Source organism: Ranitomeya variabilis, chromosome 1 (genome assembly GCF_051348905.1).
Source record: "Ranitomeya variabilis isolate aRanVar5 chromosome 1, aRanVar5.hap1, whole genome shotgun sequence".
In the NCBI taxonomy this organism is placed as follows: domain Eukaryota; kingdom Metazoa; phylum Chordata; class Amphibia; order Anura; family Dendrobatidae; genus Ranitomeya; species Ranitomeya variabilis.
In genome coordinates, this window is record NC_135232.1 from 387,898,848 (window position 1) to 387,925,304 (window position 26,457).

The following is a 26,457-nucleotide window of genomic DNA, read 5'->3' on the forward strand; positions in this document are numbered from 1 at the left end:
GCTATAAAAGCCAGAGGTGGTGCAACAAAATACTAGTGATGTGTTGGAGTGTTTTTTTGTTTGTATGTTTTTCATGATTCCATAATTTTTTTTCCTCAGAATTGAGTGATTCCAGAATTTTTTCCCTATGCTTGCCTTAAAAAAGTAACCATTACTGACTACCATATTTTTTTATCTTGATTTCTTTTAGTGTTTATTAAAGCCAGAAGGTTGCCGTTTGAAATGACTTTAGTTTTGTGCCATGTCTGTGATCTGCTTTTTTTCTACAAAATTAAACAACTGAATGAACATCCTCCAAGGCTGGTGATTCCATAATTTTTGCCAGGGGTTGTAGAAGCATTGCAGATCTTACCAGTATAGTTTTCTGTGCTTTGTTTTTCAGTGTTGGTTTTGGCTTATATATACTGATGCAAAAATCTGATGTAGATACGGCCATGTAAATTAGGTCTTAAAGGGGTTTTCTGTCACCCCGCTGCAGTTGGTATTAAATATTCAAGCTGTGCTTTATTCATCTCTTTCCTGGGTCCAGCACTGAGTCTCCGCTGCTGCTTCCTGTTATTCTTTGTAGTGCTGATGTCACAGCAATAGAGATAACGGAGATAACTGAGCTCAGCAGTTCTACCTGAGTAAATGGCGCGAGCCGCTGAGCTCACTGATTTGCTGCAGTCTTGTCAATGTGACGTCAGCGCTGCAGACAATACCAGAAAACATAGACACAGACTAATTGCAAAAGCAATAAATGATGTACTAGTCCAGAATTATCAAAAAAATATACTTTATTATTAAAATAAAAACAATACAGGAAAGGCAAGTATGTAGGGACAATCTATGTGTAGATTGCTGCTGTAACCAAGGGCACACTTCACCACCGTGGATCCCCATATATGTATAATACCGTTGTTCCATCTGAGGTATAAATATTACAAATACAGTCTATAATTCAATTGTATCATCTCAGTGTTTAAAGGTAGAAAACATGGAGATAACACTAATTACTATCAAATACCATATCTCTAATGTAAAACAGCCATCTCATTACCTTTGAGAAAATAACCCACAGCTCCAGGGAAGATCCAGAGAGGTGTGTGTACCCCCCCAACGCGCGTTTCGGTCCTGCCTTCATCATGGGGCACAAACTGTACCTGCGGACAATCGCTTTCTAAAACTGGAAACCGCCTTTAAGGTTGGTCTTTGTGCCCACTTAGATAATAGTAAAATATTCTTTATTTTGTAAGACTGAAAAATGCACAAAATCATCCTGTTTAGCATATACACTGGTAATGTTAATGAAAAGTCAACAAAAACTTCCAATATAATTTTTCTTATCTTTCTAATTTAAAGTATGGCAAAAATCCATTTAGGACTAATTTCCAACATTTATTGACCGTAACATATAATATCATTACTCTAAAGAAACACAAGGCCGGCGTTAGGGGCAGGCAGAGAGCCCCTGCTCCTCGAGGGGCCCCCAGCCAGTGGCCGCTATGGAACTTGGAGCCTCCCCCCGTGTCGTGCATTCAACTTATCATGCCGAAACAGTTGAAAGCAGCGATAGAGGAGAGAGCATCAGATGACACTCCCTCTCCCATCACTCTCCCTCTGCTTGTGACTCAGCTGGCACATTGACGGCGCAAGGAACTAGGAGGAGAGGTGACTATTGTATATGTGTATATATGTGTATGCATCCTAGTGTGTGTGTGCTGCACTATACTGTGTGGGGACTACACTATACTGTGTGTGTGAGGGCTGCATTATACTGTGTGTGTGGGCTGCATTATACTCTGAGTGGGACTGCAGTATACACTCAGGGGGCTGCATTAGATACTCTGAGGGGACTATATTATACTCTATGAAGGGGCTACATTATACTGTGTGTGTGTGAGGCTGCATTATACTCTGAGGGGGCTGCAGTATAGTCTGAGGGGGCTTGCAGTATACTCTGAGGAAGTTGCATTATATTCTATGAGGGGGCTATATTACACTGTGAAGGGGGCTGCAGTATACTCTGAGGGGGCTGCATTATACTCTGAGGGTGCTACAATATACTCTGAGGGCGCTGCATTATACTCTGAGGGGGCAGCATTATTCTCTATGAGGGGACTACATTATTCTCTGAGGGGGATACATTATACTGTGTGTGTGGTGGGATGCATTATACTCTGTGAGGGGGCTGCAGTATACTCTGAGGGGGCTGCATTAAACTCTGATAGGGACAACATTATAATCTATCAAGGACCATGGGGAGTGCATTATACTATATGTACTACATGGGGCCTTCATTATACTGTATTGAGGACTATCTGTACCCAGGGTCAGACTTGCCCACTGGAGAACCCGAGGATTGTCCTGTGGGCCCAGGCACTGACACCTGCTGGCATACTGGCCAGCAGCTGCCTAGGGCCCCCACTGCTCCAGGGGCCCCCAGCCAGTAGTGTGTCTCTAATAGCGGCACACCCAGCAGCTATGGGGCCCCTGAGTCAGGGAGGCCTGCCTGGTGTCAGCTGAGCAGCAGTTGGAGACAGGAGCCTGTCCCCACTGCTAAAGAGGAAAGAATATTCACGCATCCCCTTGCCCCCATGGGCATCGAGAGGAGTGAGTATTCATTTCACTTTAATAGTAGGTAGTGTTAGCTGCAAGCTGAGGCTAACACTGCCTGCATGTAAAGCCAGAGCGGCTGCATTGGGGCCCTGGAAGTGGGCCCCTGCAGGGCGGCTAACCCTGAGGTCAATCGGCAGGCATGGAGTAATCCCTGCAGCTTGGCAGTGAAGTGGACCTGAAGGAATCCAATGCCATCCTGCTCCCTGCCCACTGCCCGGCGCTTCCCGTCTGACACAGTGCAGCTGAATGAAGTCATCATTCAGCGCGGCTGTTTCAGAGAGAAAGCTGCCGGCAACAAAGATGCTGTCGGGATGTGTTGCGGTTGCGGGGAATGTGCAGTAGGTGAATGTTAATGTGTCTCTGTTTGCCAGCGTGACTGTGTGTGGTGCGGTGCTGTGTGTGTGTGTGTGTGTGTGTGTGTGTGTGCAGTGCTGTGTGTATTGGAGATGTGTGTATTGGAGATTGGCAATGATGTAGGTGATGGAGAGCACTGATGGGAATGGTGGGGGAGAAAGCAATGGTGGTGGCGGAAAGGAACATGGGGTGGTGGGGGAGAAGGCAATGATGGAGGTGGTGGAATGGGCAATGATGGGGTGGTGGGGAAAAAAGCAATGATGGAGGTGGTGGAAAGAACAATGATGGTAGTGGTGGAAAGGACAATGGTGGTGAGGGAGGAGGCAATGATGCAGGTGGTGGAATGGGCAATGATAGGGGTGGTGGGTGAGAAGGCAATGATGAAGGTGATGATGAGGACAATGATGGAGGTGGAGCAGGGCTGAATTATACCCTATGAGGGAAGCTGTGTTATACTTTGAGGGGGCTACATTATATTCTGTGGGGGGGCTACAATATATTCTGTGTGGGGGCTGAATTATTCTCTCAGTGGGCTACATTATATTCTTGGGGGCTACATCATACTATTTGAGGGCGGCTGTATTATGCCCTATGAGGGTGCTACATTATATTCTATGGGGGGCTGCATTATACCTTATGAGGGGGTTGCATTATATTTTGAGGGGTGCTGCAATATACCCAATGAGGGGGGCTGAACTGTATTCTATGAGTAGCTGCATTATATTCTGTGAAGGGGGCTGTATTATATTCCCTGAGGGAGGCTACATTATATTCAATGAGGGGCTGCATTATATTCTATGAGGGGGCTACATTATATTCTATGAGGGGGCTACCCCAACCCCTGCTATATAATTAAGACGTGTACTACCTTATATTATATCCTGATATTAGCGTGTTTTACCACAGAATTGGTGGTCTTGTATTTATTTCTATGTAGCTACATAGTGGGCCCCAAGAATGATTTTCACTGGTGGGACCAAGGTGCTCCAGTCGGACGCTGTCTGTACCCATCATTCTTCCTCAGCCGGTGTAAAGAAACTCGGGAACAAGCGTAGAACGACTTCAATATTGTCGATCACGCTCGTTTAACGGCCTGAAATCAGCGCATGTAAATACAAACAAAATATTTCTGTGTGATGGTGTAATATGTGAGCATTTTTGTTGCCCCACTTTGAACTTTTGCCCAGGACTCTACTTTGTCTAAAACCGGCCCTGAAAACACCAAGACACTTTTAATCTCTTTTAGTGAATAACCAAAATAGATCAAAAAGATCAAAAGTGTCTTAGTATGTTTCTCTGACATCATAGTTTCACTGCTCTTACAGTAAAGAACCCCTACTATGTTAATGTAGACCCCTTCTTCATGTATAAATAGTGAATGTCTCTTGTTACATTTACAACCCTATGTCTAAATAGGTCACTTAACAGATCTCCGGATTGACGTCTGATATATTGACATAGTACTATTTTGCTCTCTACCTCCATAATATGGCATCTTGATGGCACTGATAAATAATCATAGAAATCAGACACTTATGTTTATTGTCCAAACATAACATTTTCTATAGTCCATGTAAATAGCCAGTAGTTTTAGAAGCTTTCACAGATAGATCAGTGTGCACCAGTAAATGCTTCATAGCCGACCGATATCATTAATTTTTGTATATTATACGAGGCCTAATAAAAGAAGAGTTTTGAAGAGCAGCTAAAGCAGCTTTAATCATTTTGTCATCAGCACATCAGTAGATTGAATAATATCCAGACACAAAGTATCTCTTTTCTGCCATTGGTACTGACTGTGAATGCAGGTGTCACATGTGGCTCAGACACAAGTACGATGGCGCAGGTAATTGTCATTCTGACCTTGTCTCCACTTTCTTCTGAAGAACAGACTGAGATGTTTTCAATGGATATTTGTGACAGCATGTACAGCAATGAATGGGGTCATAAAGAAGGTGCATAGGTAGGACATGAATATATTGTAGACTCTACGGCAAACAGTGAAGATTTCTGAGCTGGGAATGGTGCACTGAACAGTTTTTCGATTCTCCACTAATATATTTCTCTGTATTCTTAAAGGGGTTATTCCCACCTCAACCTTTAATGTTCGGGATGGGAATGACTGGTTCTTGGTGCCACTCACCCAAAGCAGGTTGTGAAAACAGGCAGATGCAGCTGTGCATAGCAATGCATGGGAACCTTGAGTTTCGGCACCGTGGGAATTTCGCCGACAGTGGTCCTCACTTAGTTACGCTGTTTCCATAACTTAGATTCATTTCTAGAAGAGATGTGCAAACAGTATAGGGAGGCTACGCTTGGCTGTTTCCGTAGCCCAGCCTCTGGTGCTTGAGAACTAGAGCAGTTTTTCCATTTTAAGTCCCAACATTATTTTGCTCCTAGAGTTGAAGATGGAGAATTTATTTTGTATTCCCCACATCTGAGAAAATTTGATCCCACTGTGACAAACTTTTTTCAGAGTTTGATCAGCTTTTTCAGAGTTTGATCAGCCCGATTTTCCTTGTCTGACCCTGTAAGACCAATTCTCTTTCCACCACGAGCCATTGGCTTATCACCAAGCAGTGCACATGAACTTTTCATATCTCTGAAAACGCTTAGGCCATAGTGTGAGGAAAATGAACATTTCATTGTAATAGAACTGGACCCTTGACTAGAGACCCTCCTTTATAGGCCAACGCCTCCTCATTCTTCTATATACCACATGGATCTTCATTAATTTGAATGACCAGCAGGTGAAATGTGTGGTCACCGACTCACCGGTAACCCTACCAACAGCAACTGGCTGGCTTGAGTATAAAAAGGCATTATGGGGATAAGATAAACCCTTCTAGCAGGGCCGGACTGGCCATCGGGCAGTTCTGGCAAATGCCAGAAGGGCCGGTGGCAGTAGTGGGCCGCTCGAGTGTGCTGCTGTCGGCACACTCTTCCCGCTGTCGGCGCACTCCCGGCCCCACATTCAACTATACCGGCGTCATAGACGCCGGTACAGTTGAATGCAATGATGGAGGAGAGAGCGTCTGCTGACGCTTCCTCTCCCATCATTCCCCGCTCTGCCTGCCGCTGACACTGCGGGTGTGCGATGACGTCATATCATCGCGCACCTGCTGTGTGACCGGGCGGGCAGACTGCGACTGCTGAGACCAGAGCCAGAGCAGCGCGGGGCAGGAGGAAAGGTGAGTAGAGTGGTTTTTTGTTTTGTTTTTTATCAATGAGTGATGACTGGATTGTGGAGCTATTGGGGGGGGCTGTGCTGCATTCCATTCTATGGGCCTCTGCTGCATTATATTCTATGGGCCTGTGCTGCATTCCATTCTATGGGCCTCTGCTGCATTATATTCTATGGGCCTGTGCTGCATTCCATTCTATGGGCCTCTGCTGCATTATATTCTATGGGCCTGCGCTGCATTCCATTCTATGGGCCTCTGCTGCATTATATTCTATGGGGCTGGCTGCATTCCATTATATGGGCCTCTGCTGCATTATATTCTATGGGCCTGTGCTGCATTCCATTCTATGGGCCTCTGCTGCATTATATTCTATGGGGCTGGCTGCATTCCATTCTATGGGCCTCTGCTGCATTATATTCTATGGGCCTGTGCTGCATTCCATTCTATGGGCCTCTGCTGCATTATATTCTATGGGGCTGGCTGCATTCCATTATATGGGCCTCTGCTGCATTATATTCTATGGGCCTGTGCTGCATTCCATTCTATGGGCCTCTGCTGCATTATATTCTATGGGGCTGGCTGCATTCCATTCTATGGGCCTGTGCTGCATTCCATTCTATGGGCCTGTGCTGCATTCCATTCTATGGGCCTGTGCTGCATTATATTCTATGGGCCTGTGCTGCATTGTATTCTATGGGCCTGTGCTGCATTCCATTCTATGGGCCTGTGCTGCATTCCATTCTATGGGCCTGTGCTGCATTATATTCTATGGGCCTGTGCTGCATTATATTCTATGGGGCTGTGATGCATTCCATTCTATGGGCCTGTGCTGCATTATATTCTATGGGCCTGTGCTGCATTATATTCTATGGGGCTGTGCTGCATTCCATTCTATGGGCCTGTGCTGCATTATATTGTATGGGGGCTGTGCTGCATTACATTCTATGGGGCTGTGCTGCATTACATTCTATGGGGCTGTGCTGCATTATATTGTATGGGGGCTGTGCTGCATTACATTCTATGGGGCTGTGCTGCATTATATTGTATGGGGGCTGTGCTGCATTACATTCTATGGGGCTGTGCTGCATTATATTGTATGGTGGCTGGCTGCATTACATTCTATGGTGGCTGGCTGCATTACATTCTATGGGGGCTGTGCTGCATTACATTCTATGGGGGCTGTGCTGCATTACATTCTATGGGGCCTGGCTGTATTACATTCTATGGGGGCTGGCTGTATTACATTCTATGGGGGCTGGCTGTATTACATCCTATGGGGCTGTGCTGCATTACATTCTATGGGAGCTGTGCTGCATTACATTCTATGGGGGCTGTGCTGCATTACATTCTATGGGGGCTGTGCAGCATTACATTCTATGGGGCTGTGCTGTATTATAGTCTATGGGGGCTGGCTGTATTATAGTCTATGGGGGCTGTGCTGTATTACATTCTATGGGGACTGAGCTGTAATGCTGGATACAGCTGTAATTATATGTTATATAGTCGTGTTACACTCCCCTCACTTCTTGTAGCCTACAAGTGTACAAAGATATTATACAGTCACCATGTGACAAGTGGGCCTGTGTGACTTCAAATGCCAGGGCTGAATTTTAGTCCCAGTCCGGCCCTGCCTTCTAGTGACATAGAACAAATTTTAGAGGGTCCATGAGTAATATTTATTTATTTTCTTCAAGGATATGTTTACTTCTCTAAAAGGATAAACCTTTTGACAAAAAGTTTCTGAAAATTCTCAATGAGCGTTGTTTGTGCCTTCTCAACAGAACTGTTTATCACAGAGGATGAACTTAAGAAAGTACATGATTTTGAAGAACAGTGCATAGAGGAGTATTTTAGAGAAAAAGATGATCGGTTTAACTCTTCTAACGATGAAAGAATTCGAGTTACAGCGGAAAGGTGAGACTTTTTTGTAACGCTTTAATTAGTCACTTTACTGATTAAATGTTAGGCTGAGTTTACAAGTAGCAATTTTCACTGGTTCTCATATATTCCTAATGATCAGATCTATCAATTTCTATTGACCTAAATGAGACACATATCATAATGTGTTTTGTTCTTAATTTTTAAATCAAGAGAGGGCTCCATTGGTCTATGAATCACATACAACGACTGATGGTCCACAGCTTCTCTGGTGTCTGCAGGAACCCAAGGCCATGTTCTTGTTGTAGATGTGTTAGCATCAGCCATGAATCTACAATTATTCCTCAATTTGTACAGCATTATGGTGGAGAACCCCAGGCTTTATTATGAATTGTATAGTAATGTGGGAATCCTGATAGCTGAAGCTCTGGATTGGCCTGTAATATTGGACTATCATTGAGTTAAATTAAATGCTTGGCCTGGGTCTCTTAGTGAGGTTGGAGAGGAATTGACAGGGTGTCTTCCGAAGGTATGATCAAGAAGGCATTAGAAAGGGCATATGGGGGCTGTGCAAATAATGAAGGTATATTGGTCTTATCACCTCCCTTAACTATTCTCTGATTATACTGACAGTTCGCAAAATAGTGTCAAGCAATCCTCCCTGTTGTGCTTAGAGTGCACAGAAAGAGTGGAAGTTACTGCTTCTTTTTAAAGAAATCAAAAAGGACACTTATTGGTAATGCTCCACGGGTGAAAAATATGCAAATTAGCTTTCTTGCAGCACGAAAGACATTATTTCTAAACTGCCACTGAGGAGATAACAACCCTTCAAGTCAATGACCAACCCCTGCCTTGCATCATGACCAGCGCTGTTGGTTTCCTGGGGTCAAATCTAACCAATGACAACAGCTACATGGAGTCTGCATGTGTTTCCTGTGTTTGCGTTGGTTTTCTGCTAGTTCTGTAGTTTCCTTCAAAGGACATATTAATAGGGAATATAAAGTTGTATGAAAAAGTGTTTGCCCCTTCCTGATTTCCTATTAGTTTGCATGTTTATCACACTTAAATGTTTCAGATCACCAAACGAATTTAAATATTAGACAAAAATAACAAAAATAAACACAAAATGCAGCTTTTAACCCCTTCACGACATGTGCCGTTCTAGTACTGAACTTGTTGTGTCCCTCCCTTTGATGTGGGTTCCGGCACTGAGCCCACATCTTTCCTGGCACATGTCAGCAGTTTTGAATAGCTGACATGTGCCATTAATAGCTGCGGGTGGAATTGCGATCCACCCGTGGCTGTTAACCAGTTAAATGCCACTGGCAATCTCTAACAGCGGCATTTAATGTGATCGTGCCGGAAGTGCATCACTAATCCCGCCTATCGGCTCCCATGTCACTTGACTGTGGGTCGCCAATGGGTTGGCATGACAACCCGGGGTCTGCAGGAGACCCCTGGAGTTGTCAATGCCGGATTGCTATGAGCGCCGCCCAGCGATCGGCGCACATATCAAGTGAGCATTTCTGCTACACGCATGCGATCTGATCATCGCCTGTGTGTAGCAGAGGCGATCAGACAACTGCAGATTCTAGTCTCCAATGGAGACTATTGAAGTAAGGCCACAACATTGCATTAAAATGCAATAACGGCCGATCAAAAGATCATATCCACACCAAAATGGTATAATTAAAAACCTTAGCTCGGCACGCAATAAAACGCCCTCACCCAGCCCCAGATCATGAAAAATGGAGACGCTATGGGTATCGGAAAATGATGCAATTAATTATTTATTAACAAACTTTTTTTTCACCATTTAAATAAAAAACATCTAGACATTTTTTGTGTGTACAAACTCGCAATGACCTGGAGAATCATAACAGCAGGTCAGTTTTAGCATTTGGTGAACATGTTTTGGGAAGCAGGGTTCAAATTCCCTAGCCACACCCAGGCCTGATTACTGCCACACCTATTTTCAATAAAGAAATCACTTAAATATGACCTGCCTGACAAAGTGAAGTAGACCAAAAGATTATCAAAAGCTAGACCTCATGCCGCAATCCCCAAAAATTATTAGGATTATTATTATTATTATTATTATCAGGCTGGAAAAGGTTGTAAAGCCATTTCTCAATCTTTGGGACGACAGTGAACCACAGTGAGAGTCATTATCCACAAATGGCGAAAACATAAAACAGTGGTGAACCTTCTCAGAATTGACCGGCCAACCAAAATTAGCCCAAAATGTGGCTGAATTACAACAATTCTCAAAAGATAAGTGGGCCAAAATTCCTTTTGAGCGTTGTAAAAGACTCATTGCCAGTTATCGCAAACGCTTGATTTGCAGTTGTTGCTACTAAGCATGACCTAACTAGTCATTAGGTTTAGCGGGCAATCACTTTTTCACACAGGGCACTGTAGGTTTGGATTTCTTTTTCCCTTAATAATAAAGACCTTTATTTAAAAACTGTATTTTGTGTTTACTTGTATTATGTTTGTCTAATATTTCTTTTTTTGGGGTGATCTGAAACATTTAAGTGTGACAAACATGCAAGAGTAGGAAATCAGGAAGGGGGCAAACACATTTTCACATAACTGTAGGTTGTGAGCTGCAACCTGTGCAGCCACAAAGGGACGCAAGAGGTAATGAGGCCTACTTCTACCTCCAAAGCAACAATCAGCATCTGTCACAGACGCATAATTGACCTACAAAGGGCCCATAGTCTTTTCTTACACAGGGGCCCTCTTCTGTCTGTGTCTGTCCTTGAATGTACTGTATGTTGTGGAATATCTTGATGCTTTATAAGCAAGTTGAATAAATAAATGAGCATTACACAGAGTAAATTTCCAAATTATATCAAGAAACAAACCATCCGTTTCAAATATATATATATATATATATATATATATATATATATATATATATACTGTATATGAGAAAAAAAATTGGTACAGCACTAAACACAGTACCTCAACAGAGTGCACGCATCCCCAGCCAGCAAAGTCAGAAGGCTCCTTACAACAGTAGAAAAAAAGGGGGAAACAGCACAGCAGACTTCCAGAAAAAAGTGATGTTTACTGCCCAAATGGTGTGTCTATTTAAAATTTTTAATGTCATGCAAATAATCCCTGTGATTATATCCATCTTGTTAAGAGTTTTTTTAATTTTAAAATGTATGGAGACTTAAGGAAAAAGCCTTATATGGTTCTAATTTTAGTAATTATTTTACCGCATCTTCAACTATTTCAGTAAAATAATTGCCTCTCTCTAAATTTATCTACAAAAAAAATGTATTAATAGCACAAATTGGTCTGGAATGACCAGGCTTGACTGCTAAGTGACAATCATTTGATGTGCGCAGCATAGTAATTTGACCGATAGGGTTACAATGCGTAACAGCTGTATTATCTTTCCCCATTCCTTACAGCCATATTAATCAGAATATATCAGTAATATACTGAAGTTGGGACCTCTACAATAATACTCAGAAGTGAACCAAAAAAAAAAGAAATAATAATTTATAATAATAATAATTTTTATTTATATAGCACCAACATATTCCGCAGCACTTTACAATTAAGCGGGGACATGTACAAACAATAAATTCAGTACGAGTTAAGACAATTTAAACAGTGACATTAGGAGTGAGGTCCCTGCTCGCAAGCTTACAATCTACAAGGAAATGGGGGGACACAATACGTGAAAAGTGCTTGTTATTTCTGGTCTGGAAATTATAATACATAGGGATTTTCATACAAAGCTGCATGATCCGGTCATCAGCCCGTGTGTTTAAGTGCAATAGTCAAGTATCAAGTGCAGTTAATCGTGTGCATGGAGGGTGTGGAGACAGATGAATAGTAGGGTGCAGATTGAGAATAATATTTGGAAGGAGAAAACAGGGCAAAGTTAGTTTACTGAGTAGTTGATGTAGTAGGCTTGTTTGAAGAGATGGGTTTTTAAAGCGCGCTTGAATAGGTCGGGGCTAGGTATCAGTCTGATCGTCTGGGGAAGTGCATTCCAGAGAGCTGGCACAGCACGAGAGAAGTCTTGGAGACGGAGGTGCGAGGTTCGGATTACGGGGGATGTTAGTCTTAGGTCGTTTGTAGAACGGAGGGCACGCGTAGGGCGATATACAGAGATGAGAAAGGAAATATAAGGCGTTGCAGAACTGTGGAGGGCTTTGTGGGTGAGAGAGATGAGTTTATACTGGACCCTGTAGTGAATGGGTAGCCAGTGTAATGACTGGCACAAGATGGAGGCATCGGTGAAGCGGCTGGACAGAAATATGACTGTGGCTGCAGCATTCAAGATGGATTGGAGAGGAGAAAGTTTGGTAAGAGGGAGGCTGATTAGAAGAGAGTTGCAGTAGTCCAGATGAGAATGAATAAGAGCGACAGTAAGAGTCTTAGCAGTTTCAATGGTGAGAAAAGGTCGGATTCTGGAGATGTTTTTAAGATGCAGGTGACAAGAGCGAGTGAGTGATCGGATATAGGGAGTAAAGGAAAGCTCGGAGTCGAATATGACCCCAAGACAGCGGGCATGCTGCTTGGGAGTTATGGTTGAACCCTCCAGGAAATTGCCTCCTTATTTTATAGAGGTCCCAATTTCAGTATATTATTGAAATAGTCCAGTTAATATGGCTGTTACTTCCTAGTTTTTCTGTTTTCGAGACATTTTAGATAAATGGAAGACCAATTCAGTTGTTGATCCCTTATACTTAAACAAAAAAGTATCAAGCATGTAAAATCTATCTATGGTTAGCTGACATATTTAAATTAATAATTGATTCTCCATACAGGTACCATGCATTGTGAAAAATAAAAGATTGAAAGGTCATCCAGTAGATTAGTATAGTTCATAAATAATACAAACTGCATTGCTTTATTGAAACCCTCAAATTCTCTACTGAGTTACATACTTACATTTCAGTATGCTTTATTATTCAAAATTCTCCCATCTAGTTTTCAATTATAAATGGATTCTCTGATCCAAATCGATAGGTCTGCAGTCACTCTGTGTGACACACTGAGCACTGCAAGGATTCGCCGGTTTCTGACCCAGGACCAGAGAGTATGTATGCGTTATACATACTCCCGGCCAGTGCGCACGGCCTCACTTCCATACACTTGTATGGAGTGAAACAGCACCCTCTAGTTGGACACGCCCACTGCCCACCCGTGTCACTAGACGGGGTGCAGCCATGCTCAATACAAGGCCACACCCACTAGTCGGGCGCTGGACGGGAGTATATATAACTCATACTTACCCTCCAGAGTGCGATCACGGGAGGGATTCATAAGTCTTCGGTCACACAGAGTGACTGCAGACTTATCAATATGGACCGGACAAGCCCTTTAATATAATTTTGTTTTTTTTTATTAGTATCTCTTTTAATCTGACATTTTAGAGTTTCAACTTTTACTGAATTATATTGATGATGGAAGTGCCTTTCCATGTAAAAGATGTAAAGATTTCAACATTTTTCTCCGCCTGACAAAATATTTTGAAATATTTCAACAGTTTCCCCACCTTAAACTTAACCCAAAAAAATAAGTTTCCAAGAGTTCCAAGCTGAGTTTTTTTCACCAAGTAATGGAAACAACAACGTCTCTGTAAAACCTAAAACATACAAGTCATTCTCCTTCTTTATAATAATAGGTCATATATTTAGTAAAATGCCTTTGCTGAAGTTTTCTTATTGACAAGCTTTGAAAAGCCAGCATTTGCAATTAGAGGGATAAATTGAATTTTAACAACAATGTATGAATTGTATTGAAATGCTTTTACCAGACTGCAGAATAATGATGAGGACAGATGTAATCTATTTAATAAAAGTGGTATTCTTATTTATAGTTATTTTCATTCTGCATGAATGTGTACATTATCTGTCCACAAGAATTTAGATCTAAAAAGTCTGATACATGCTCTTTGTGAAACACTCCTTCAGTAAAATCATTTAGATAAGAATAATAAGCTGTATGTTGCTGATGTTATATTTCATGATATTCACTCTGATTTAGTTTATAATTTTACTTTATTTACTTAGAGTGGAAAATATGTCCATGCGTCTCGAGGAAGTAAATGAACGGGAACATTTCATGAAGGCATCGCTTCAAACAGTGGATGTAAGACTTGCTCAACTTGAAGAGATGCTGGGAAGAATGGCTACAGCCATGGAAAAGCTTTCTGGAGTCGAAAAAGTAGAGACAACTAAAGCAAGATCCAGAACTTCTTCAGATTGTACTGATGCAGCCTATATTATAAGACAGAGCAGTTTTAACAGCCAAGAAGGGAACACTTACAAATTACATGATATTATAGATCCTGTTGGAGAAGAACCATTGTCTCCTACATCTCCTACACTTATGCCTCGTATGAGAAGTCAATCGTTTTATGCAACAAATTTGAAGGACAAAAGTGGGTTGGAAAAATTTGAAGGTTTTTTTAAAGAGAGGACAGTAAGTTTGCACAGAGCTATAAGCTCACATTCTATATCAAAAGATATGAAACCTCCTTCTTCCCCACTTAATTCTTTGTCAGTAGCTCCAAATTCTAGAAGGCCTTCCTCCTGCATCGATATTTATGTTTCAGCTATGGATGAGGCACAATTTGGTATAGACTGTGGAGAAAGCTCAATGAATGTTGGATGTGGCGATCACACTGATGGAGCAGGTCGAGGCTGTAGTTCCTTTTCCCATTGCGGCAGTAGTTGTAGTCGTAATCCTAGTTATGAGGAGGGAACAACAATGGACACAATTGGGTATCTTCCAGAACACTCAAGCTTGCTAAGTGGACCAAATCCATGGGATTTAGACCCTCCTATGTACCATACATTAGAGCGTTCGAAAAGCAGCCGTTTACTTGCCACAGCTCCTTTTGTTTTAGAGGAAACCCCAATTGTAAAATCCCAAAGCTTTATGTTTTCTCCATCTAAAAGCTATTATAGTAATCTTTGTGTACCTGTAAAGTCTGCAGAATACACAAGTATTACAGACTGTATTGACACCAGATGTGTGAACAACACTCCGCAGGCCACTGCAGAGAGGTCAACATCTCCAGGATGTGTCCGAGAAAAAGTAGAAGATATTAGCGGCTGTCATCCAGAAAGAGAAGCTGAATTAAGTCATCCAAGCTCGGATAACGAAGATCCTGACACCGAAGGAAAAAGCAAATGTTTACCTTCTCATGAAAGTTCAACTTCAAAAACATTCTTGAATAACTTATCATTCCCGAAAATAGAAAGGGCCAATAGTTATTCTGCAGAGGAGCCCAATGTGTTGTACCAACACGCGAAGAAGAGTTATTCAATAAGCGATAAACTTGATAGTCAGCGTAACACTACAAGCCTTAGAAATCCATTCCAAAGGAGTAAGTCATCGAGGCCTGAAAGTCGAGGTGACACCTTATCTATGAGGAGACTCTCGAGAACATCAGCCTTCCGTAGTTTTGAAAGCAAGCATAGTTAGATCTAAAACTATTTTTTTCTATGGATAAATATGTTTAACAGTTGTCCATCCGCAGCATTTTTATCACAATACCGTGACCTCACATCGTTGAACATGGACAGAAACTACCACCAACCACTTGCCAAGCAATCACTTTGTTTAATCTGGCAGCAAAATAGCTTCTCATTATTAGTAGAACGCATTAATACGTAAGGATTTGGACAAGATAATATGATTCATTTGCATTTCATGCCATTCAGCATCTGTATTAAGCCTCTTTTCAAGGTTTTTGTTATACTAAATTGAAATGTTGAGTTCATCATGAGGCCTCCCTGATTTCACGGGAGGCGTTTTCTAATTTGCACGCCGCAGAGGGACCTTTCTATTGGAGCACACACTGTATAAAATGTACTTGATATCTCTTGTGTTTACTCTTTGTTCAGAAGCCTCTCTTGTCCTGTTCAATATATTCCACAACAGGAGCTCTCAGGTCTGAATCGTGCTCTGCCAACAATGCTGTTGATCATGACCGAAGGAACAAACATGACAACATAATTGTGGCATGATTACTGGCCTGTCTGTTCTGTATTAGCTTCCAGTGCCACATGACAGTGCGTCTTTTTTTTTTTTTTTTTTTAAAGAAAAGTGAGCAAAACTAAAGGAAAATATGCCTTTTGTATAATAAATAAGGAAAGAAAATTATTCTATAATATATATCCAAAAAAAAACTTTTTTGTGTTTCATGGGCATTCTAGCACAGTTAAGCAAGCTCAGGATGAATGTAATTTTCTGGTGTAATGTAATATCTATTTTTTTACGGTGTTGTCAATGCAGTTGCCTCAGTAAACGCATGCTAAAAAGCTGTGATAATATGATGACACATGTTTGTATATGAGGAGTATGGTATGCTAACCTTCACTGTTTTGTTTCAGTGGTTTTTCGTTTTTTTCTATGGTAGGTTCTGTATTTTGCAATCACTGCCAGTTTATATCATTGTTAAGGTGCCGACACTCTAAGATGAAAAAACGACATTGAAAAGCAAACTCGTGGTTACTTTTCCTTTAAAATATGGAATTTTCATTCATTTTTACATCAATGCACTATAGTGTAAAGTCACAGGGCAGAACTATGTTTTGTTTTTGTTTTTTTTCTTCCATTATGAGAATGTTGTGCGTGTCATAAAGTGATATAACAGGGCAATAATACACTGTGTGCATTTTGTGAAGAGGATCATCCTTTTATAGTTTTCAAAACATGCTACTGTGCCCTTCCTTGTGAAAACTGTATGCGTCCACAAGTTGGGTATACTATAGAATGCGTGTACTCGTAATACAAGCTTTGTATCGAACACACCATTTTTAAATATTAATGACATCTACGTATTTCAAAAAGATCTTTACTTATATCGCTAATTACCAAAATATTTCATATATACATCATGTAGTAAAGAGTAAGAAGATTCTGTTTCCAGTGAAAATCTTTCCTTTACCCAAAGCTCTTGCATTGTTAGGGAATTCAGAAGCTCAGAGGACAATTTAGTTGTAGGCTTGACATGATCTAGGACTATAAAATTAACTTGATATATGATTGTTACATAGAGACAGGATTGGGGGCTATTTGACTTGGTCATAATTAGGGATGAGCGAATTTGTTCGGATTTTGGCCCCAAATCTGATTTTGACATATTTGGGCGATATTCAAACACTATTCGTGCTGAATGTATGTCTTATGATCTGTTCAGAACATATTCTGTAATTTCTACTCCCATTGACTCTAATGTCGGTTGTGTTCGACGAATATTGCAAAAACAATATTCGAATCCGATCGTATTCGGAACCGAATCTGAACAATTTCACTCATTTCTAGTCATAATTTACTTTTAATCAAGATACAATTGCAATTCATCCAACTTGTAAGGGTTGAACGACTGCTTTCTGTATGGGCATTGCGATTTTAGACAAGATCATTTGTGGTGGTAATCAGCACAAGGATCAAGGGAAGGGCACACAAGTCCTTCTATTCCAGTTGGCATTACCCAAGACTTAAAGTGTTTGGGTATATTTAAGGTTCACACTATGGGCCCCTTTTTACTCTTTAGAAGCCTTTAGACATTACAACTAACTAGACTTTTGCTGATATTTATCAGATGCTACCTTGTCCAATGGGAGTCCAACTTATCACCCCTTGGCAATCCGTTATTTGAATTGGCCATGGCCCCTTTATTGTTCATTCTGCTCCATATTGCACAGTGCATACTTTAGGTAGTGGTATGGTACATTGATAGATAGGTGCTCTGTGAAAGATATTTTTAATCCGGTCATACATCTGAAAGAAGCCCACTGCACATTTATTTGTTGTGCACAAGAGCAATAGTCTCTATTTGTCATAGCATAAATCAACTAGATGCAAGTTTACATATACTCCTTCCAAGAAAGAGAGAATATACTGTCAAAATCCTTGATTCTTGAATAAATGCTGATGCTTCGGTCTATGTCAGATCATTCGCAAGTCTTATCTGGAGATGTTGTAGTTTGTGTTGATGTACTGAAAGAGTAGACACTATTGCAGAATATAAGGACAGAGGTGGCATGTCCTTTTCTATATACACCAACATCATCTACTCCAGGTGCACAATTAACAATTTAGTGGGCGCCTCCAATATATATGAAAAGCACTAGTCACACATTTACAGTGGATTACTGTGCAAAAAACACATTTTTTTCACCTAGATAAGGATGAAAATATCCTTAAAGCATTACCATAAAGATGTGTGGTGTGAAGCACTATTCAAGCAGGCAAAACATAACATGCAAAAGAAAACTACTTGAAAAAGGATATAGGGAACATAATCAAAAATATTTGATCACCAGCATAATTTCATTTAGGAGACCAAAATGTGACAAGACTGATTAAAAAACAGAAAACTACAAGACAGAATAAAAATAAACAATAATTAATAAAAAGAAGGCAGAACAGCATAAACAGTACTGCTGATTTCTAGCGGCCGAAAAATATGGTATTCTTATAAAGTGCAAGTGCACATTAAAGTTTTGCTCAAACACCAATAACAATAGTAAATGCATATAAATATATTCTTTGTTTGTATATTTTATACTCACTTGAGGTTTCCCTTGATCTATCTTGATCCTTTTGATATATATAGGCGACTAATTTTTAGTGCACTGCACTTTATATGTAGCCAATTAATTTTATTGTGCGCTGCACTTTATATTTATATGCCTTTATTATTGTTATGGATGTTTGAGCAAAACTGTACTGTGCGCTTGCACTTTATAAATATACCATATTTTTTGGCCACTAGAAATCACCTGTGCTTTTTATGCTGTTCTGCCTCCTCTTTTTAATTATTGTTTATTTTTAATGTCATGTCTTGTAGTTTTGTGTTTTTTTATCAGTCTTGTAAAATGTTGGTGTCCTAAATAAAATTATGCTAATGATCAAATATATTTGATTATGTATATTCTATTCAAGTAGTTTTCTTTTTGCAAAAAAAAAATTACCTGCATAAAGTGGCAACTGCACCTATAGTTAATGGCAAAAATAAAAAAAAAATCCTTTATTAAATACACAATTATAACAATTGAGAAACAGAACAGTATATTTTTTCTTTCTATTAATTTTTCGTATAGTAGCCCTCTCCTGATACGACTTTCCAAAGGTCTGAGATCCTGTAGACCAAAAAAGTAGCTATTTAATTAGATGGAATGTAAATGTGATATCCGGGGTTTTTTTATGGAGTGTACGTACAGTAGAATTACATTTATCTCCCTAATGTCATGAACAATATCCTATTGTTTTTGTGGATAATTTATCAGAGTATGCAGTGGATTTCTTACTAATCTTAATATTTGTGGCATATCCTAAAAATAGGCTATCGATTTTAAAGAACAGGAAATAGATGTGTGTGTTTTTTCATTCCTGAAATATTTCGTATAGTATGCAAAAAAACATAAAACGCACCTGTTACCCAAACCATTCTGTATTTACCAGGCTAATTAAATGGGGCACAAAAAATGTGCATATTGCCGTTAAAGGGAAACTGTCACCAGGTTTTTGCTACCTCATCTGAGAGGTAGTCCAGAACTAACTGTAACTGTTATAATACTACACTATTTAGAAGGTCTAAAGAAGACAGAAATAGTATGGGCGGCATCCCAAGCCATAATATCATATTGAAATTGGCAAGAAAACATTGCATTTTCAGACCATAGACTGGAGATTTAACATTGTGTTTCCTATAAATGTTGAAATATGATAAGTTTATCATTATATCATAATAACATGATATTTTCCCAAGCATACATTGCTTTATGCTGTAACTTTTGGACCTTGTATGGGTGCTTCAAATGACTAGAAGAGCATATTATTTAACAACTGGGTTTTCCTTCAAAGGAGTTGTTGGTCTTAATCTACAAGTCTGCAGTCACTACATGACTGCAGATTTGTATATCATCGCATTGCATGCACCGTGAAGATGCCGATGCCGGGGGCAGCGGCAATGTGTTCGCAAGTAGGCGATATGCATACTCCTGGCCACATTCCAACTAGATGGGCCAGAAACAGTCTAGTCGGAATGTGGCTGGGTTTATGCATATCGCATACTTGCAGTTCCATGACCCCAGCCCCCTGCACAAGAAAATCCTCGCAATGGGATGATTCACATGTATGCAGTCACATAGTGTTACTGCAGACTTGTAGCTTAATATCGGGCAACCCCTTTAAGATCCCTTTATCAGTTTTCTTTCTAGAGATGATTTTCAGTTCTAAAATACTGTCAGTTCTGACCCAAAATCAAAAATTGGAGGGCTTTAATATATAAAGTCTAATATGAAGATAAGTTATTGCCAAACATGCTAACCAAAGGACTAATATGCACATGAATGGTAAAATTCCAAGACAAATACAGGTAAGCAGAAATCCCGGATTGGACATATAGGGCAGTTATCACAGAGCGCAGATTACTGATATGAGGCTATTGAGAAATGAACCTCTCTTTATGAAATGGAGCCCGTACATCAAGCTTGGTTTATGTTCAGAGTAGAAAAAAGCAAGGGAGATTGAATGCTTAGGCAGAAGCGCACAATTGTAGCCCAGCACCTTGGTAAATAGTGTGCAGCAATTTATGAAAGCAGTGGGAAATCACAGTTACGATTCCCTCTGTCCTTTGTTCACACATTACTATTAATTGCACAGCAGTAGAAATTCCATTTTTGTTTTTAGTATTTGATTAAAAAAAAACTTTTGCCTTCAAATCATGTCAGTGAATCCAAGACTCGCAGGTCAGTGGAGACACCAATCACTACTGTAGCCGTATATTCACGCAGGGCAGAAATAAAGGCATGGATCACGCCACCGGCATACCTCTATAAAACAGCTTGCCATCACGTTAACATCACTGGGTAATATCTAGCTGGCGTGTTTAGTTAGAATGGAGTTTAATAAAACTGCGTTGTTATATAGAGAATGCTTTAATCTGACGACTGGCATCCGGTGACGACAGTAAGCATTTCTTCATAATAGGAGAACAGGCAAAGGTGAAGACATACAGGTACATTCTTCTATAATAAAGGTTTGTTGTAGCGGTGTAGCTACAGGGGTCCGGAGGTAGCAATCGCATTCAGGTGCTGTGACTATGGGGACCCAAAGGCCCCTAAGCCATAAGAGAAGTCACCAGCATTATAAATGATGACACGGCATAGATGCAGAGTCCTTGTACAGATTGTACACCGGGCACAGGAGCTTCTACTTATTACTTATTAGTTTAAATAAAACATTTTAACTGCCGGACCAATTGATATATCTATGTAGTAAAAAATGTATTAGGGAACGGCATAGTAATCATTCACTTATTAAGATAACTCTTGTCTAGGAAAATGCCCCATACACTGGAGACCCCCTAGGTGAGCCACAGCAGACTTGTCCTTTCAATCGATTACATGGTTGACCGGTCATTTAGCCACAAAGCTTACATCACTGGCAAGGTATGACTTCCAGGAACCAAAACCACAGTGATCAGTTGACTGCCAAGGTAGCCATCTTTGAAGAAAAGGTTCTCTTCATGAGACAACTCCCTTTAAAAAAAAAGAATAATTCCTTTTATTGGCATAAACATTCTACATTAGAGAGGTCCTGTCAGCAGGATTTTGGATTGTAAAGACATAACCATAATGGGGCTTTAATGCACATTGCATTGATATATTTTCTGAAGAAATACATGTTCTCTTTCTTCAATAATCATCCATTGAAGTTTTATGCTATTGAGATACAAGTGCAGTGAGGCTGCATGTTGGACTTGGTCTTCTACTGCGTGTCTGGGTATTCCCTGAACTTCCGCCTGCCTCTGTTCTATGATTGACAGGTCAATGCCTTTACAGACACCTGCCTCTTCTGAACAAGATATCACACATGAGCCATCATTGCCGCATGCAGCGCATGCACAGATCGATTTCTTGGCTCAATTATGTCATGTGGTAGTTACTGCGCATGCGCTTTCCTTGGCAATGATGGCACCTGAATGATATTTTGACATGCAACATCATTGCCAGAGGATGAGCATGTGCAGGGTCCTCCAGTTGAGCTGAGAAATCAATCTGACGATGTGCTGTCCACCAATGACAACGCCTGCATTAGATTTTGCCCTGAAAAGGCAGGTCACTGAAAAGACCTAAAGCAAGTGCGGTGTCCTGCCCTGTGGCACTTGCACTTCATTAGCATATAACTTAAACTGGTCATTACTAAAGAATGAGAAGACAGATTTCTTCAAAATAGATATAAACTTAATCTTCATTACAGTGCCATTTAAGCCATGTTTTCCTTTACAATCCAAAATCCTAGTGCTGACACGTCATCTTTAAGCAGAGCTACAAATTTTTCTTAGTAGGCCCGCAGGTCCATCACCAAACTCCACCTGTCTTATGATTGAATGTAGTCCATTATAGTGGTAGCCTCAAATGAATGACTATCCATGTAATACAAGGCGGCTCAAGTCTGGCAGTACAGGACGCATGCTCATCACTATCATTAAGCAGCTCTGCATTCTGGCTCATTGCGGGGCTCAGAAGAAATGGGTATGGATAGATGGGGCTCATGAGACAGCTTCTTTATCCAACTATAAATAATTGAAGAATTGAAGACACCAACTTTAAAATTCTAATTCTGTGCATGAGTGATCCCATGGAGATGGTTTGCTAGAAAGCAAGACTGTTGTTAGAATCAGAATAGTATAAGAAAAAAGGGAATTGTCTGCCCAAGAGCAAACAGTTTGCGAGAAATAATGTTGTAAGCATTCTGAGCCAGGACCCTGCAAGTTTGTGCCCTGGATTTCACAGACATCGGCGGTGAAGTTGCCTGGCCGGAGCAACTGCTCACAGGGAAAGGATGTATTTTCAAACAAACCATGACTCGGCCAGTACATCATACTGCCCCGATGGCTCGGGAAACCATTTTCCACTCATGGAGACAACTTTTTACTTTGTAATTATGGCAAAGCCACTACACATATAGTTTACCTACAAACATCACTGTAATTATTATGTAATCGCCTGCAGGAGCCAGGGACTGTCTTAATAGGCAATATTCTGATGTCAGTTTCCCTTTAAGAAATAGAAATTATATGGTGGGCACTCAGCAGTTCAATAAAGTGATCCATGCTATGTGGTAGAAAACAGCTTGTATACCAAATAATACCACGGCAGTGAAAATTTGCAGGTGAAAACACACCAACTTTATATAGAGCAGCAGAAAGTCTGTACAAGAAAACAGGCCAACGTTTCTGTCAGAATGACCTTCATCAGGGCCAACAAAAAAACATAAATAGCAGAAAATCAACGTATTTACCTAATATACATAATATACAAAATACTACTGCCAAGGGTTATGATATTTTATGTTTTATGTATCCTACCTTATGTATCATGTGTTTTTTATCCTGCCCCGTGTCATGTGACTTTTTTATATATTTTGCTATGTATCATGTAATTTTATGTATTCTGCTCTGTTATGTGGCTTTATGTTTCTGTTTTCTCCTGTCTCTATGTTAGTCTCATTTTCCCTTACTCCTCTTGTTTGTTTCACTTAAATGCTAAAAAATTGCTCTTTCTATACTCTGTCTTTTCTCATACTATATATAATTTTTTTTCTTTTGGTCCTTTTTTATTTTTATTTTTTATTCTTTTCACTCAGCTTAACCCTTAGTAGTAGTATTTTGTATTTTATGTAAATATATTGATTTTTTTTTGCTATTAACCGGTATATGTTTTTTGTAGGCCTTGATGAAGGTCCTTCTGACCAAAACGTTGGCCTGTTTTCATGTACAGACTCTCTGCTATACTAAATAAAGTTTGTGCGTTTTCACCTGCAAATTTTCCGTGCAGTGACATTATTTGATATTCACCCTTTAAGAAATAATCCTGAAGGACTACACATAATTTGTATCTTTTAAGTGAGCACATTATTTTTCTAATACAGGAAATGTTGTATACCAACTGTTTCCACTTGTATAAAGCGTTCTCTTCTAAATGTAACACTTATGTTGTATTTTAGCTTCATTTCTTTTTATTTTTCCAATGTAACATGTTTTTAACTTGTTTTCCTGATGTCCTTAATTTCATATATTGGGCATGATGAGATGATACTGTATACAGCAGACCCCACTTATATATCCCCTCTACATACATATAAAATAAGTATATATTTAGTGTGCATTCAAAAAATATTATTAGGACTGTTGGTAAAATCTATGTAATTTTCTCTGTGATAATTTGAGAAACATTTCTTTCACAGTTTGTTACATCTTTACAGAAAAAAGTGCTGTGATCTCTCTGACATGCTCAGTAAAAGGTACTCATGTTTTTCTGTTAGATATGTAATATTAGAGCCAAAAAACTGCAAAACAATAATTTTTTTGGGTTGGCTGTCAACTAAAAATGTCAAACGTCAATGCATTTGGAGTTGTTAATACGGGCAATAGAATCAATGAATAAAAGCAGTCATGTATATCTATGTCACTATTATAGCGGGAGAATGAGAATACTAATGGCGACTCTTTGCCAGAAACAGTGTCCCTTTGCTCCATAGGTTGTGTCTGGTATTGCAACTTGAAAGAAGCTGAGATGCAGAATCAAACACAATCCATTGACCAGAATGGCAATGTTTGTAGAATTTTTTTTCCAATTTAATATATTCTCTAAGGCCACATACACACGTTGAGTATTTGGTGAGTTTTTTACCTCAGTATTTGTAAACCAAAACCAGGAGAGGAACAATCAGAGGAAAAGTATAATAGAAAAACATCACCACTTCTGTATTTATCACCCACTCCTGGTTTTGGTTTACAAATCCTGAGGTAAAAAACTCACCAAATACTCAATGTGTGATCATGGCCCTGTTGTTCTAGCCTCCTTGTAGTGCAGAACAAAGTACTATTTGGTAAATCAAGAGGCTTCTAACATAAGTCTAATTTAGGGGTTGACGATTCCCTCTGAGGAGACGACCCGCTGTCATAAGGAGTGTAAGCCTACATTTCTATGATGAGGTTTTGGTGAGTGCTTGATGCTGCAGATTTTCTGCATACAAAGCAAAAGGATTTGAGCTGAAAGCCCCATCCAGCTCACCAACAGCCATAGGTGCACGGGACTCCGTCCGGACTCAACGTGAAGCAGCTGAAAGTGAAGATTGGCATCCCAGCTCCTTAAAACAAATACTTTTATTGTAGACTAGATGGCAGCCCGATTCTAAAGAATCGGGAGTCTAGAATCCATATATACTTTATTTATTCAAATGTAAGAATAATACAATTAATAAATAATAGTAAGAAAGAACAAAAAATGGCTGCACTCACCAGCTCTTGACAATTCTTGACAGTACGGCACATTTCTGATTGGTCGCTCGCGGCAGGCGGCAACCAATCAGAAAAGTGCCGCACACCACGAAGGCATATATCTTTGTCCACCCTGAGCGGGTGTAGGACGCTGGTGACGTCACTTATCTCCGGACATTATCTCCGGACAAAGCCACGGAAGTTGGCACAAATTGCCGGAAGTAGTATTCTAGGCAATTATATATTAGATTTTAATGTTATCAGTGTTTACCTTTGAACGTTTATATTGTATTGTCCTGTCACCAGCCATGTGTACGATCGGCCGAAAGCCTCTCTGGAACCAATAATCACCCCATGTAAAGGTATCTTTATAAGTTAAAGATTCAGAATACTATGACTTTTATCATATCCTGAACAGTCAAGTTTTTTATGAACCGTTAAGGTTTTCTGGTTGAAGTAAAAAAAACTCTGAGTGTTTACAGTTTGAAACCATAAAATGTTGAAAAATTATGTCATTCTTGAGTATATCACTCAATGGTGCTCATAAACGTGTCAAATTTGATCTATAATATACTTTAATATACGTTACTTTAATCTTTAATATACTTAAGAACAGGGCCCCAGACATCACACAGGGGGTCTGAAACACCGCACAGTGGTCCAAAATATCGCTGTGCTCTGCCTGGGGCCCCATATGCTGCCTGGGGCCCCTGTGCTCTGCCTGGGGCCCCTGTGCTCTGCCTGGGGCCCCATATGCTGCCTGGGGACCCTGTGCTCTGCCTGGGGCCCCTGTGCTCTGCCTGGGGCCCCTGTGCTCTGCCTGGGGCCCCATGTTCTGCGTGGGGCCCCTGTGCTCTGCCTGGGGCCACTGTGCTCTGCCTGGGGCCCCATATGCTGCCTGGGGCCCCTGTGCTCTGCCTGGGGCCCCATATGCTGCCTGGGGCCCCTGTGCTCTGCCTGGGGCCACTGTGCTCTGCCTGGGGCCCCATAGGCTGCCTGGGGCCCCTGTGCTCTGCCTGGGACCACTGTGCTCTGCCTGGGGCCCCATATGCTGCCTGGGGCCCCTGTGCTCTGCCTGGGGCCACTGTGCTCTGCCTGGGGCCCCATATGCTGCCTGGGGCCCCTGTGCTCTGCCTGGGTGTAGGACACTGGTGACGT

General features: G+C 40.6%; 1 protein-coding gene across 6 annotated transcripts in view; it reads left to right on the forward strand.

Moving 5' to 3' along the window:
• The window catches only part of TRPM3 (transient receptor potential cation channel subfamily M member 3), a 1,089,849-nt gene extending 1,066,617 nt beyond the window's left edge, over window positions 1-23,232 (forward strand). For 3 of the 6 annotated variants that reach the window (XM_077249054.1, XM_077249055.1, XM_077249056.1), the window contains 2 exons: window positions 7,919-8,051; window positions 14,063-23,231. In XM_077249054.1, the coding sequence (XP_077105169.1) occupies window positions 7,919-8,051; window positions 14,063-15,482 (1,553 nt within the window). In that variant the 3' untranslated portion in view covers window positions 15,483-23,231. Of the gene's footprint in view, window positions 1-7,918; window positions 8,052-14,062 lie in introns of all 6 variants that reach the window. The other 3 variants (XM_077249059.1, XM_077249060.1, XM_077249058.1) reach the window with 2 other exon arrangements.
• The last annotated feature ends 3,225 nt before the right edge of the window (window positions 23,233-26,457 follow it).